Source organism: Pseudochaenichthys georgianus, chromosome 11, assembly GCF_902827115.2.
Source record: "Pseudochaenichthys georgianus chromosome 11, fPseGeo1.2, whole genome shotgun sequence".
Lineage (NCBI taxonomy): Eukaryota > Metazoa > Chordata > Actinopteri > Perciformes > Channichthyidae > Pseudochaenichthys > Pseudochaenichthys georgianus.
This window is the reverse complement of record NC_047513.1, coordinates 25187931-25201528: the sequence shown is the minus strand read 5'-3', so window position 1 is coordinate 25201528 and position 13598 is coordinate 25187931. Positions and strand designations below refer to the sequence as shown.

At 41.2% G+C, this 13598-nt stretch overlaps 2 protein-coding genes across 3 annotated transcripts; one reads left to right on the top strand and one right to left on the bottom strand.

Moving 5' to 3' along the window:
- The first annotated feature begins 3664 nt into the window (after nucleotides 1-3664).
- Nucleotides 3665-7574, top strand: sync (syncoilin, intermediate filament protein). Its single transcript, XM_034094218.1, has 6 exons — nucleotides 3665-3803; nucleotides 4837-6372; nucleotides 6462-6676; nucleotides 6789-6996; nucleotides 7152-7276; nucleotides 7358-7574. The coding sequence occupies exons 2-6, from the start codon at nucleotides 4897-4899 to the stop codon at nucleotides 7401-7403; spliced, it is 2070 nt and encodes a 689-aa protein (XP_033950109.1). The 5' UTR covers nucleotides 3665-3803; nucleotides 4837-4896; the 3' UTR covers nucleotides 7404-7574.
- Nucleotides 7575-7844: 270 nt separating this feature from the next.
- On the bottom strand, nucleotides 7845-12953 carry rbbp4 (retinoblastoma binding protein 4). Of its 2 annotated transcripts, none has more exons than XM_034094219.2 (12): nucleotides 12612-12953; nucleotides 11871-12021; nucleotides 11642-11787; nucleotides 11271-11444; nucleotides 10991-11109; nucleotides 10727-10887; nucleotides 10501-10627; nucleotides 10295-10372; nucleotides 10008-10084; nucleotides 9786-9843; nucleotides 9565-9675; nucleotides 7845-8678 (listed from the first exon to the last, which is right to left on the bottom strand). In XM_034094219.2, exons 1-12 carry the CDS (start codon nucleotides 12625-12627, stop codon nucleotides 8616-8618), a joined length of 1281 nt encoding a protein of 426 aa, XP_033950110.1. In that variant the 5' UTR covers nucleotides 12628-12953; the 3' UTR covers nucleotides 7845-8615. The 2 variants fall into 2 exon arrangements, with proteins under 2 accessions (XP_033950110.1, XP_033950111.1); XM_034094220.2 differs by having other exon boundaries at nucleotides 10991-11106; nucleotides 12612-12950.
- Nucleotides 12954-13598: the final 645 nt, after the last annotated feature.

The window sequence follows — 13598 nt, the reverse complement described above, 5'->3', positions numbered from 1 at the left end:
TAAGATATTCCACAGGATATGTGAACACTTTAACCTGGTGGTGGCACCAAAGAATACATCTGCTAGTCATGGATATCTATAGGCAAGGCAAGTTTATTTATATAGCACTTTTCAACACAAGGCAATTCAAAGTGCTTTACAAAAAACGAAAGACATTAAGAAAATGGCATTTAAAATCAGTCATTAAAAAGAAAAGCTAATAAAATAAACATAAAAAGAAAAAAAAATACATGGATAAAAGTTAAAGTGCAGTCTAAGATATGAATAGTTCAATTAAAAGCAGCGACAAAAAGAAAAGTCTTCAGCCTGGATTTAAAAGTAGTAAGAGTTATATATATATGTTATATAGAGCTATACCCAATTTCATGGTAATCAATCCAATAGTTGTCAAGATATTTTTGCTTTGTAAAGGTTGTGGAAATGGCAGAAGGAAAGATCAGAAGTTCAGCCAAGTATGTACTGTATGTTGACTAAAGCAAAACATTTCCTAAAAGGACTGAAAAAGACATCTGGCTCTTGCGACACTGACTCTGCAGTCACTGAATCCTCCCACAAATACTTGTGTAAATCAGTGAACATAGGAGGATTATGTTCACACACTCATACACAGAAACAGCCTGTCCAACTCATAAACAAACACCCTTACACTGATGTAAAGCAAGTCTGTGGTTAAAGATTTACAGATCAACATTGAACATCTCCTAATGATATAATTGTTATCGCTGTTCACTCTGTAGACGAAATCTGTACCATAAACTGATGTATGATTCTTACTGACTGAGCATGTGCCTAATATGAAAATAGTTTATGTGAGATTAAAGAAAATAATTGAAGCACTGTGGGAACAAACCGGAGCAGCTCTGTGTCTTTTTAAGGGTAAGCGTGTGTCATCTTTAAAGAGAACATTCTTAATCCAGAACAGTGGAAAAACACACTAGAGAAGGACATGGACCCCCTCCTTTATTATATTAAGTGATCCCTTAAGACCAAGAAAAGCCAACTGGTACAAACACTGGGTGGCTGACGACAGTATGAAGATGGTGGCTGACAATTATGTAGCAGAAGCACTCTCTTTAAAGTAAACACATGATAAGGTCACTGTCATTAAAACACACTTAGCCACAGTGAGACAATGCTTTATGGTGCCCCACATGACAGAAGGCAGGGAACAACAACGTGAGAGAACCGAAGTAAGAGTTAGAAGGTTTATTAAACTTTCTTTTCAACATCACAAAAAGAAGAAACGTGCCAAAATCACAACAATTACACAAAATGGACACCTTTCAACACAAGGGTTCCTTTCCCCAAACCTTTCTTGAAATATGGCACAGTTTGTTTTGATATTATGAACATTGTTATGAAGAGGTACTTAGTATTCCACCAGTCAAAATGATGACGGAAAATAAAATAAAACAGATGGCCATTGAACAGATTTTAGTAAATGATACAATAAATACTGTCCGGTTGTTCTTCAATTCTTATAGATTCTGCCCTGCCATCCCTTTCATGGCAATTTAAATAAAAGAAACCTAAGAAATCATTCCTACAATATACCAAAGGGTTTGAAAAGTGAAAAAAACATTGATGATTTCAACTGGAAGATATTAAAGGATGGAATAGAAGAGAAACAGGAGGACACACTGACAGGATGTTCTGGTGAGTTTGGACAGAACTGCAGATTGGAGCAGACAGTAACACACGAATGTCCAGCATATGGTGCTTCTCAGTGGGACATTCAGACCTCAACGCCCCCTTAAATATGTGGTTTCCCCCTTGTCCTACTCTACAAACACACACTGGGGATCTACATCATCTACGAAGGGAAGCAGAGAAAAGAGACTGAAAAGATTATTTGTATGACAGGCAACGGAAAGTGGCTTTTTAGAGTCTATTGGCCGTGCATCAACACAACAGGTTTGAAGAGTGTGTTGCAACAGTTAATCCCTCGATATAATGTCATCTAAATTACTGTGTTTCTCCCAAAGCCTAAACTTGCCAAAACAAAGAGTCATAGTGGTCAACAAGAGTGATTTAGATAAACATTACATCTATTCTTGAGCACAAGGCATGTCATCTTATCATGGAAACACTGAATCAGAATGTCAAAGGAAAGGCCGTCATTATCTCATAGGGTGTTAACTGCAAATTAAAGTATATTTAGTAAGCCTTCGCTAACACATTTGAGAAAAAAGCAAGACAGACAAAGTAACTTTGTATGCTGCTGTCATTGTAACATGATAACATCTACACAATATGTTTGCTATAATATTAGAAATCACAATCACATTTAATGCTGTTTTAAAAAATAGAAAAGCATAAAGAAAGACTGGGAACATTTGAAAAGTTTCCTAAATAAACGACAGTATCTTTTTTAGAAGTTAAACAGTGAGGCCATCTAGTGGTGTCTGACTGCAACGTATATGTGTGGAGAAATATTCAGAAATAGGTATGATATAGGAAGTAAGGCAAAAACATATATGTATAATCAATAAAAGGGATGTCAAAGAATAATAAATATTATTATTTAAGATAAAGTATGTTTTCAGAGCAAACATTTACAGGTCGCAGTTTTTCCACTCTTTCTCAACATTCCACCTAGTCCATCATCTCCTTTATCCCTGGAAAATGTTTCCCCTTACATCTGCCACATGTTTCCATGTCTTTGACAGGCCTGTCTTTTCCTCGCTGCCCTCTCCCTCAGACTACAGAAGACCACCTGGTCCATTGTTGGGGTCAGAAGTTTAGGCTGAAACCAATCCTCCCTTGGGAAGTGGGCAGAAAAGTGAGGGGTGCTATTTAAAGTATTTTAAGACTCGATAATGAGGAGGCATGGGAGGACTGCTGGAGGCATATTCTCTTTCATCATAAACATACACACACATCATAAACAGCCTCCACACACACCCAACTATCAACAGCCATAATAAATGCATCCAGCTGTAACTCCACCAGTCAATCCAGCGTTAAAATCCTAGAGATGCTTTCAAATTTTCAGTCAATTATTCAATTTTAGGTTTAAATTCACCTTCAGTTTAAAGGTGGGGTAGGTAATTTTGAAAATTTGAAAATACACAGCCGGAAAAAATCTGCCACTTCCTTACAGAGCCCCTCCTCCAACACACATGAACGTGCACATGACCAATGAGGGCACGAGATAAGTGGAAGGCTGACAGGCAGGTAGGCCATCCAGTTACTTTAGCCGGGCCGGCTAAAATGATTGGTCGTGCTTTTTACAGTACCACGGCTTCTACAGATGACATTTGATGGATTTTTTGTCAAAGCACTCAAAATATTCATCGCTATCGGGATGTTAAGAGCATTCCATGGAATATAACAAAAAGTGTATCTCGAGCCGGTTTCTCAAACTTACCTACCCCACCTTTAATCTGAAATCCTTGTGATAGTGGGATAGAGGATTTCCGATGATACATTATACAAAAAGAAACTTGTGACATATGGTTACCCGGGGTTCAGTGAGATTCTTAGAGGTCCATTTTGAGACAATCCTGCATGTCTCTCGGGTTGATACAGCCTGCAGTGGCTCCTCTTTCTGCCAGCCAGTGTTTATTAATAAACCTAAACAGAATTGAGGTAGTCATGGTCACGCATAGCAGCACAGTGACTGAGAGAGCGAGGAGGCTGGGTCAATGTCTTTACTCCCCCCCCTTGCCAAATTCATGCACACAGTGCTCCCGCTCACTCTTTGCCGCTCACTTTGCTGGGGTTTGAACCTGAACTCACATCGGAAAATACACGTCGAGGATAACGCCTAAAGGCTGAAGAAACGACAATATTCACACAAAGTAAGTGAATTATGATTTCATGTTTACATATGATGGCTGATCAAATTTGAATGGAAACTCGTGAAGAAAATCCAAAAACAAACTATGATTCATGCGCTTTTAAACTGTGAACCAATGTAGCTTTTTTTAAATTAATACATGTATCCCATGAGGCTTGAAAGAAATGTACTATGTATATGATGATTAGTGGAAATACGTGTTCTTAATGCTCAGCAAATGTAGGCCAGTGCTGTTTTGGGTGCCGGAGGTCTAACGGAATGTGACTTGTGCCCGTGCCTGTCCTGCAGCAAGACAGCTGATGACTTTCACAGGGCTTTAGTCAGCCTTGCATAGCACAACAACACGCATTCCAGTAGGTTTTAGTACTCAGCATTATTTTTTTATGTGACCTTGTTTAACACAAAGATACGTCTTGCATTTTGGTTTAGAAGAGTCTGGCGAAGAAACAGCTGCCATCGAATAAATCACACTGGTTTTCTATGCCCTTTCTACATTACTAATGGGTACCGATGATAGAATTGGGTCAATTGGATCAATCTACCCTTTAAGAGTCTCTGTATAGTTTTTGGCAAACACCTCAAAGGGTGAAATTACAGCTTCATTATTCACCAGGGAAACACTCAAATGCCCATCCATCAGCGGTGTGACATGTTATGATAATATGCTTTCCAATGTAATCTGTGTTATGCCACTTGTTAGTTTTGTATGTGTTTATTTAAGTAGTCCTGCGGTGTTCATGTAGATGGCATGCATGTGCAGGCTTGTTTGAGGTGTGTTTCAGATCATTGCCAAGCATTCAGTCGGTCCCTGTGGGTATCTAGCCTTGCAGGACAGCTGCTAGTAGCTTACCATCTGCTAAAATGCCCCCTTGCACACCTCTACATGTCATCAGCATGACTTACACAGCTGTCTGGCCGAAATATTAACGCAGGCTGAGTATTTCTGACTCGCAACATGACCGCCTTGACCTACAGCTACCATGTTTAATATGTATTAGCTAAGATTACTAACCTATTCATGTGCTTTTGTTAAGGGATGGGACAGTTGTAAAGGAGACTCTTTCATCTGAAGTGGCTACAACAAGGCAAAACCAATGGAGGACGATAACATTTCCTCACCTGGGGTCAGGCCTCTTTTCATTAAAGAAGAGGATGAAGACCCGAACATAACCCTCATGGCACAAAGAGAGTTCAACATGGCACAATCTGGACTCACCTTCACAGGACCACAGCTGAATCAATCATCTTTAATCAAGCCATACTTGCAGGAGATGGATGGCTTATTAAAGAGCTGCGAGGAGCTCACTGGTCTCTCTTTTGGCTCTCGATTCAATGAAACAACCCTGGCCGAAACATCTTATAGCCACAGCAGAGAGGAAGTCAAAGTAGAGAGCTACGGGGAAACAATAGTTTCTCCCCAAGCATATCTTTCCACAAGCTACATTGACACACACATGGACGGGTCTGGAACAGAAGACCAGCCAGCACAAGGCCAGTCGCAAATGTTGGGCACCAGAATTGACAGGTGTCAAGTGACCTCAGAAGATTCTCACCAAAAAGCAATGCCTCTCACTTCAGCAGGAAATAAACTGAGTGAAACCATGGTGGCGTACGAGGGTCAGCTGTTGGGGATGTTGGCTATGTTGGAAAGCTGTATGGAAGAGTCTGGGATGGATTTTGAGCCCCAAGGCTGGGCTCCAGAAGCAAGCCAAGAGTATGTACACATCAGTAAGAATCCTCATCGGGGTACAACACTGGTGCCCATTCAGCAAGAAAGCCCAATGAGGGTTGAAACCCAGACGATGCAGTTAGAATCCTTGGTTGGCCAACATGTGGAGGAAGATAAACCTTCCAAGAGAAGCAGATATGAAGAAACAGTGGGTTCAGCAGCAAATGGAAACCAGAGTGGCCTCTCAATGGAAACCCTTGAATGGCAAGACGCGGAGGCTCTTGATTCTCAGTTTAGGTTTTCAGGGCCATCAATGCCATGTGAGAGTAAAGAAAATGCTCCCATGTACTGTGAGGCGATGACAACTACTAATAAAGCCACATCCAAAACATCAGACATAACTGGGATTGAAGTAGACAACACGGAAGTGCCTGATGAAGAGAGACAGGAGGATCTGGAAGCTGGCATGAATGAACTTAGCGCAATAGGGTGTCAGATGGAGGAGTGTATAGATGAGGTTCAGCAGTTACAGAAGAGGAGAAAGGAGTTACTGATGGAGGTGCTGGAGTTGAGAGGGAATAAAGACACTGAGGAGGCGAAGGTGATCCATGAAGAGGAAACAGAAGAACAAGTTGAAAGCAAGGTGGCAGAGCTGATTATGGCACTGAAGAGGGAGGAAGAAGGGAGAAGAGAGGAGAGGAAGAAAGAGATTCAGAGCCTCAGGGAGGAGAGAGCAGAGGAGGAGAGGAGGCTGTGGAAGGTGAACCTGGAGAGGCAGGGGCTGCATGACGAGCTCAGAAAGCTGAAGAGGAGGTTGTTCTCCATGGTTAGGGACTGCGCTCACAACCAGGCCGCACTGAACACACAGCACCGTGAGGTGGAGCTACTGAAGAGAGAGGAGGTAAGAAATTCCTCAGGAAAAGTCCCAATATGTGCAACACATCTCAGACGAAGCCTTGAAGTAAAAATATTTGTATTCCCATCTTCCAGGAGAGGCTGCAGTCGCTTGTGCTCCAGCTGACTGAAGGGTGCTCCCAGCTGAGGGCAGCGCAGAATCAACGGCTCTTAGAGCTGAAGGCGCAACTTCATGCCCAGCGCTCTAGTCAGACCTCCAACACCCAGGATGAGCTGAACCGGAGCAAGAGGCACTCCTGTGGAGACATCCAGCAGTATCTGCAGGCTGGGCTAAAAGCACTGGAGGACAGGTGCCGTCTCCGTTTAGTACTGATCATGATGGTTACTTTACTTTTAATAACACTTTAAATGCAGATCTTTTGTGTCTGATCTCTTTTATCTGTACATGGTTGTCTCGGCTAGGTATGAACCCATTCTGCTCACGTTGCTGAAGAGAAGGGAGACAACAGTGGAAGCCCTGGTGAAAGCCAGAGAGCAGGCCCAAGAGATGAGGGCCCAGCTCAGACCCCTAAAGGAGGAGATCCAAAAGCTGAGTCTCCAGAAGGCTTGCTTAGAGGAGAAACTCAAACTGATTTGCATACATAGGAGAGAGGATGTGGGGCAGTACAAGGTAAGCAAGATGGTAAATGGGTGTAAAATGTGCAAGGGAGAGAGAGGGTAACAATCTCAATGGGGGTGTCTTAGGTAGAAGACCAACCCTGTGCATGACTAAAGGCAGGGTCATCTGACAAACAAAGCAATACGTCGCTGTGCTATTTTTTACAGGAGACAGTGTACTTCCTGGAGGAAAGCAGCCGAGAGCTGAAGACAGAGTTAAAGATTCAGAAGAGAAAAACCAAAGAGACGGAAGAGCTGAGAGACAGACTTACCAAACAACTACTGCTTTACAGGTACGATTTGGTATTCAGTATCAATTATTTAAAAAAACAACATTTGAAACGGCTCTAATTGAAAAACTTTTTTTCTTACAGGGCAGCCATTGAGGACGTTAAGTGTGAAGACGAGGAGAAAACATGATTTTATAACAAACTGTTAGTTTTTCTTTTAGCAACATAGTGAACTTCAAGATTCAATTAATGCACTTTACACACATTGAATGCAGTAGGTTTTAGAACAGTCTATGAAGATTAACTAGACTGCAGCTTGTAGAACGTTTTTTTATGAATAAAGCTTTTGTGTTGGTTGTAATCCAAGTGCGAGTGATGATTAATGTCTGTGAGATAAGGGGAGAGGGGATCATGTACTTATACGGGCAACCTGGATGGAGATCTAAACAGTGGGACAAAGAATAATGGAGTGAGAGAACGTACGGCAGACAGGAAAGCACCAACACGTCACACCAGACACATCAAAGTTTCATGAGGTGTAACTCAGGATTGTTTACTAAATACTTCCAAGCTTAGCAGGGCGCTGATCCTATAAAGGAAATACTGAGAGATGTCGACGAAGCGCACCCAATGACCAACGAAACACATTTTATTAAGAATGCAATCACTGTACAATACAAAATATTGAACATTAAAAAAGTTCAAGCACTAATCTATAGCACAATATTTAAATGATTAATATATGACTAGGGTGAGGGGAGGTGGGAGGACAAATGAACACTTCAAAACACAAATGTTATTTTCTAAAATAGTAATTTCATCGAGAAGCAGCTGGTGTGAAAATCCAGAACAAGTAGGTGATGACCAAACTGAAGCAGGGAAATATGAAACATTTTTAGGCTGGCCTCTTTAGAAGAAACAGTAATCAGGCAGTTCATCTTGTCAAAAAGCTGGACACATTTAACTTTCCTGCAATATGTCCGAGGGACTTTTTTTGACAACAGGTTGTGAATTGACCACTTGTTGTAGGCTTACAGTATGATCACCATCTTAGGTTCTTGAAACGCATTTAATTTATAATCGAAAAAGCATTCGCTTCATTTCAGTACACAAGGGAGAGCCAATTTCATTACAAAAATATATATTTTATAGGCAATGCGAAAAACCCGAGTGAGATCCATCCGACAATAAGTTACTCAGTTTAAGGAGAGTTCTTCACTATAAGTATTCGAAAAAGGTGTTACAGGATTATTATCTTACTTGTATTTACAGGGATTTACAGCATACACTTTCCTTAAGTATGATAGAGAAAGGAAGGAGTGATAAGTAGCTGCATGGAAGTACAGAGGTGGCTGTTGGCAGTTTGTGATACGGTTGTAGTTTAAGACACAGCAGAGAGAAGTTACACTGTGGCCTCGGGGTCTGTCGAACCCTCCGGATCTTCATCATTGTAGATGTTCTCAGCCTAAAATGGAGAATCAGTTTGTTAGTCAGTTAGCCAAGGCTCCTTAAGATGTATTAACGTCATCCTTTTGATTCCACAACGAACAGCAATAGATCAACTTTGAAGCTTCAAAGAGCCACATTTAAAAAAGAAAGGAGTAGGAATACTAGGGCTGTGCGATTATGGCAAAAATCATAATCACAATTATTTCAGTCAATAATTGATATCACGATTATTAAAAACGATTATCCATTTACTTTGAAAACATCTATTTATTGGAGAAAGAAAATGTTGGACAGTATGTTTTTAACAGTTGATTACCCTAAACTTTGAATATAATTCAACTGAAAAAACAATTAAAAAAAACAATAAACGTTTTATTTCGATTACGTTGTTTTCGTAATCGTTGCAAGCCAAAATCGAGATTAAAATACGATTAATTGCACAGCCCTACGAAATACTGCTCAGCTTTTCTGACTATTATCACAGTTCAGTGTTACAGAAAAGACAGAAGTGAAAGAAGGGCAAGACAATTAGGTTAGTAAACGTACCATTCCTCTCTTCGGCTTCCTCACTTTTCCCTGACTGAATCATTCCAAATGATAAATCAAGAATCGATCTTGACTGAGATTTTCTCTTTGCAGCTAGTAGTGAAAATGTCAGGAACTTCGTATCACACCACATTTCCCTGAAAATTCTTTGAAGTCTGCTCGTATTCACGTTTTAGTTTTGGTATGGGAGATGGAAACCGGAGAGCAGAGTTGCCTGCTGTTTGTGACCAAAACATGTGGCTGCAGAATGTATTATGTTCCACATGTTCTTACAATATAACACAAAGGAGTAGTCATGTTTTCTGCCTGTCCCTACAAACATGCAATTCAATAAAAAGGGGTGTCAGCTGTATTACCATTTGCCAGACTTGCATAATGTTGTCTTCAGAAACCGAGCAGATGACCCAGGGCTCGTTGGGGTTCCAGGAGAAGTCAGAGATCTTGGCTGTGTGGCCTCCATGGATAAACTAGAAGATAGAAGAAAAAGCCCCCATGTTTATTACCATTATGCAAGCTGATGTGAACAATAATAGATCATCTCAACTTCTACAGTTCAACAGGCTTCAATGAGACTCACCAGTAGCTCGGGTGGGCCATCCTCTGCATCTTCTGGTGACTGCTCCTCTCCGATTTTACTACAAAAAACAATGCAAAACAAAAGAGATGAACTATTTCCAACGTCTGTTCAAGTATGACAAACCCCCACATGAAGGAGATCATCTCTGGTTAGCGCAAAGGAGCCTGAATGCAACACAGCTGAATTGTGTGGACACCAGGGGAAAGACGGTAAGTTGTTTACCTGAGGTCCCAGACGTTGAGACGGCGGTCTGTTCCACTGGATGCCAGGATGGTCTCATTATGAGGTGACCACTGAACCTGGAATAGCAAATCACACATATTAGGTGTTGATACTTCGGATTTATGATAACTTTTTGGCATATATAACAGAAAGTCTTCCATGAAACAGGAAAGCATGTTTTCTCTTAACTAGAACTTATAATTGCACAAACTGACCGTACAGATTTGCACACACTTCATCCGGTTATCCTCATTTCAATAAAGTGTCATGATTGATAAATATCCTACCTGGAAGATCTCATCTTTGTGCGACTCAAAGGAATGCAACTTCAGTTTTAAGTTTCTCAAGTCCCAAAGAGCCACAGTCTGTGAGCGAGAGAGAGATATTTCACACACTGTAGTTGCAAAGTCAATGAGTTAAATGCATGTGATTTCATGGAGTTAAACCACACGCTGTAAATCAATCTAAATAGCAACAGTGGAATATACATTACCTTGTCTGCAGAGCCGGAGGCCAGAATGAACTCGCTGTAAGGGTTGAATGACAAACAGTTGACCTCTGCTGTGTGGGCATCGACGGCATGGCTGGGTTTGGAGGTGTTGTTTGAACGAGTGTCCCAACTGAGGGGAAATAAGACAAATTCAACAACTGTGGAGATGCAATATCAAATATGTTTTCTGCTGAATTGTCCTCCTGTCCGATTTGACTTGGCTTCTTACATCATGAGCTTTTGGTCATCGGCTACAGATCCGAAGAGTGACTCGTGCAGCAAGTGCCATGAGACGTCCTCCACCACAGCAGTGTGACCAGTGAAGATGGTCTTTGCCTCTACGATCTTCCCCTCCTTCGGCACAGCACTTATGTCCCACAGACAAATTGTCTAAAACACAAACAGATAAAAACACATTTGGTGACCTAATAAAACGACTAAGTTATGGGAAGCTTCTTGATGCAATAGCAATAAAACCTGATTTTTCTCTTACATGGTCATCTGAAGCACTAAGGAGAGAGCCGGACAGATTTGGATTCCAGGAAAGACCATAGCCTTCTTTCTGATGGCCTCTGAGACGAAGATCAGGGTGACACTCTCCAGAAGCATCTGCTGACAATTGCATTTAAAAATAGTTTGTGTCTTTCACAGCATGAAAAAAAGCAGATAGTGTAAAGAGGCAGTATAATTAAAACACTTTTCCATAAGTCACTTTACTTTCAAAACAAAATGGCACCTTTAGCAGTGTTATGTGCTGTGTGTGAGCTACATACCTGGTTTGGAAGGGTGTTTGGTGTAGTCAAACACCAGCACTTCAGAGGTGGGGGTCTTGGTGGCGATGATGCATGGGTTCTGGGGCATATAGCGGGCACGATTAACCTCTCCTTCATGGTTGATCTTGATTTCTATCTCGATCTTGCCACTCACTGAGCCAAAGCCTCCAAACTCTTGAGGGGAAACAAAAAAAAGTGTTTTAAACAAAAAAGAAGCTACAATTCACCCAAGAACACCTGAATGGTTTCTCCAGTGGTCCCTTGAATCAAAGAAAACTATGTTACATGCAACAAACACATTCATTTGTCACTTTTAACAAATTGACTACTGTAACTGCCTGTCATTGACACTTACTTAGCCGGTAACCCACCTCCTTTTTCGCTGTCATAATGTGATGCTTCAAATTGGGCATCATCATTGGGTAGCTGAACGCTGGCAATGACTAGGTGATTTTGCTCATCTGATGTATGAGTGCCCAACACCAGACGGTGCACACTGTAGTCCTTCCCCTCCGGCCTGGAACGAGGAGAACAATTCTTGATTATTATTGTCATACACAACAGTTGAGTGCATGTTGGTGTGTGTGTAAATGCATGTACCTGGAAACATCAGGCAGCCACTGGGCAGTTAGGCTTGGCCACTCTAAAGCATGGGTCATAACCAGGTCATACAGAAAGGGGGTGTTTTTCTTCCAGATCTTGTACTCCTCATTTATCACCCTCTCCTCAACTGCATCATCAAATGCTCCTACTGAGAGTGATTACAAAAAGATGTTAGTGCATTTTGAAATAGTTGGAAAACAACCATTAATAAAAACAACCCTTAAAAGATGAATGTATAGCTTCCATTGACTGTTTATGAAGGTTTAACATCATGGAAACCGCCAGTGTATCTCAGAAAGTTAAGGCACTTAATTAACAGCTGTATACGCTTGCCTTTGCAGACGAAACAAAACAAATCATGGCCTGACTAGTGTTCAGAACGTAGCAGTACGGGATCATGTTTTCACAAACACATCAGTTAGCTTACCATGCTATCATGATTATGTTCTTGCTAGGGTTAACCTACACGTTACTTTGTATTACGTTAACTGTGTTGAGCTACGGCTTCCATGGCAAATATGATATATGGTAGACAACGCCAAGCGGTGTGAAAACAACAACTGTAAACTAAAACGTACATTGTTACAGCATACAAAAAGCAAATGCACCTGGCTTTTGTTATTACCGCTTATGGATTCTGCGCTACAGAAGCTAGCTGCTACCAAAGCTAACCAGGTAGCTAATGCTAGCTAAAACATGTCAGATAACAACAAAAAACAATAAAATATATCAACTTACCTTCCTTGTCCGCCATTGCAGGTTTCTTAACCAGCTGATAGTCCACAGAAACCTACGGATAATTGAGATGCTGAGCCAAAAATCCTTGCCTTAGGTCCTCCTTGTTGTGTGCCAGCAGAGCCCCGGTGCTGTTAAAAGCACAGAGTGAACAACGCTAAGCTAACAGCTAGCTAACAGCCGATTGTGAGAGACGTGGGTGCATTCGCGCGCTCTCTCCAAGCGGGGGGGCAGTCATTCAGCGAATCAGAGCACTGAAGAAGGGAGCCGTGCAGACCACATCACCAGTGGGACGAAGGAATGTCAATCTCTCATGGGCGTCACTTTGTTAGAAAAGTGGTGGGGACAATTTCTCCATCAGCATAGCAGAAGACAGAAGATGTCCCTCCCCTGGGTGTTGAACCTCGAGCACCTGCATGAAAAACAATGCATAAACCTCTGGACCACCAATGTGTTAAATCTGCATTAAAAACAATGAACGCCCAAATATAGGTCTCGACTCTTGTCTTGCTGTGATGTGATTTTGAGTGAATTTGTACCTTTTACGCACTCAACGAGCACACATGTATGGAGGACAGAACATGACATAAGTAACAAATAAATAAATGCATAAATACAAGAATAAATAAACCCTAAATAATAATATATAAGTTGAGAACAAAACAGAACACACACATCTTTAATATATTTCTACATTTATTTTGGACTAACATTCATATTAATTTCTGTGTCTGTGCGTGTTTCACACAATGTTGTTCTGCTTAGCCTTGTATTCTGGGGATACGACAACATTTATAGCAATTGTACTTTCAATTGCTCTGAAAGTTGTGAACCTGTCTTTAACAATATTTTTGAGTTGCTATAATATTTTACACTCCCACTTTTGTGCCCTTGGCAGCCTAAATGAGACACACCCTATGGACAAACCCCACCTCGGAAGGAAACAAATAGGTGATTAAATCCAATCCTGCTTGCTCAAACTGCTTTATA

Coding starts and splice junctions, on each gene's coding strand:
- sync (XM_034094218.1), top strand. CDS start 4,897: ATGGAGGACGATAACATTTCCTCACCTGGGGTCAGGCCTCTTTTCATT. Junction 6,677..6,788: donor CTAAAAGCACTGGAGGACAG/GTGCCGTCTCCG, acceptor TGTCTCGGCTAG/GTATGAACCCATTCTGCTCA. Junction 7,277..7,357: donor AAACAACTACTGCTTTACAG/GTACGATTTGGT, acceptor TTTTTCTTACAG/GGCAGCCATTGAGGACGTTA.
- rbbp4 (XM_034094219.2), bottom strand. Junction 10,085..10,294: donor ACAAAGATGAGATCTTCCAG/GTAGGATATTTA, acceptor TTGCTATTCCAG/GTTCAGTGGTCACCTCATAA. Junction 8,679..9,564: donor TTATGCAAGTCTGGCAAATG/GTAATACAGCTG, acceptor TCTCCATTTTAG/GCTGAGAACATCTACAATGA.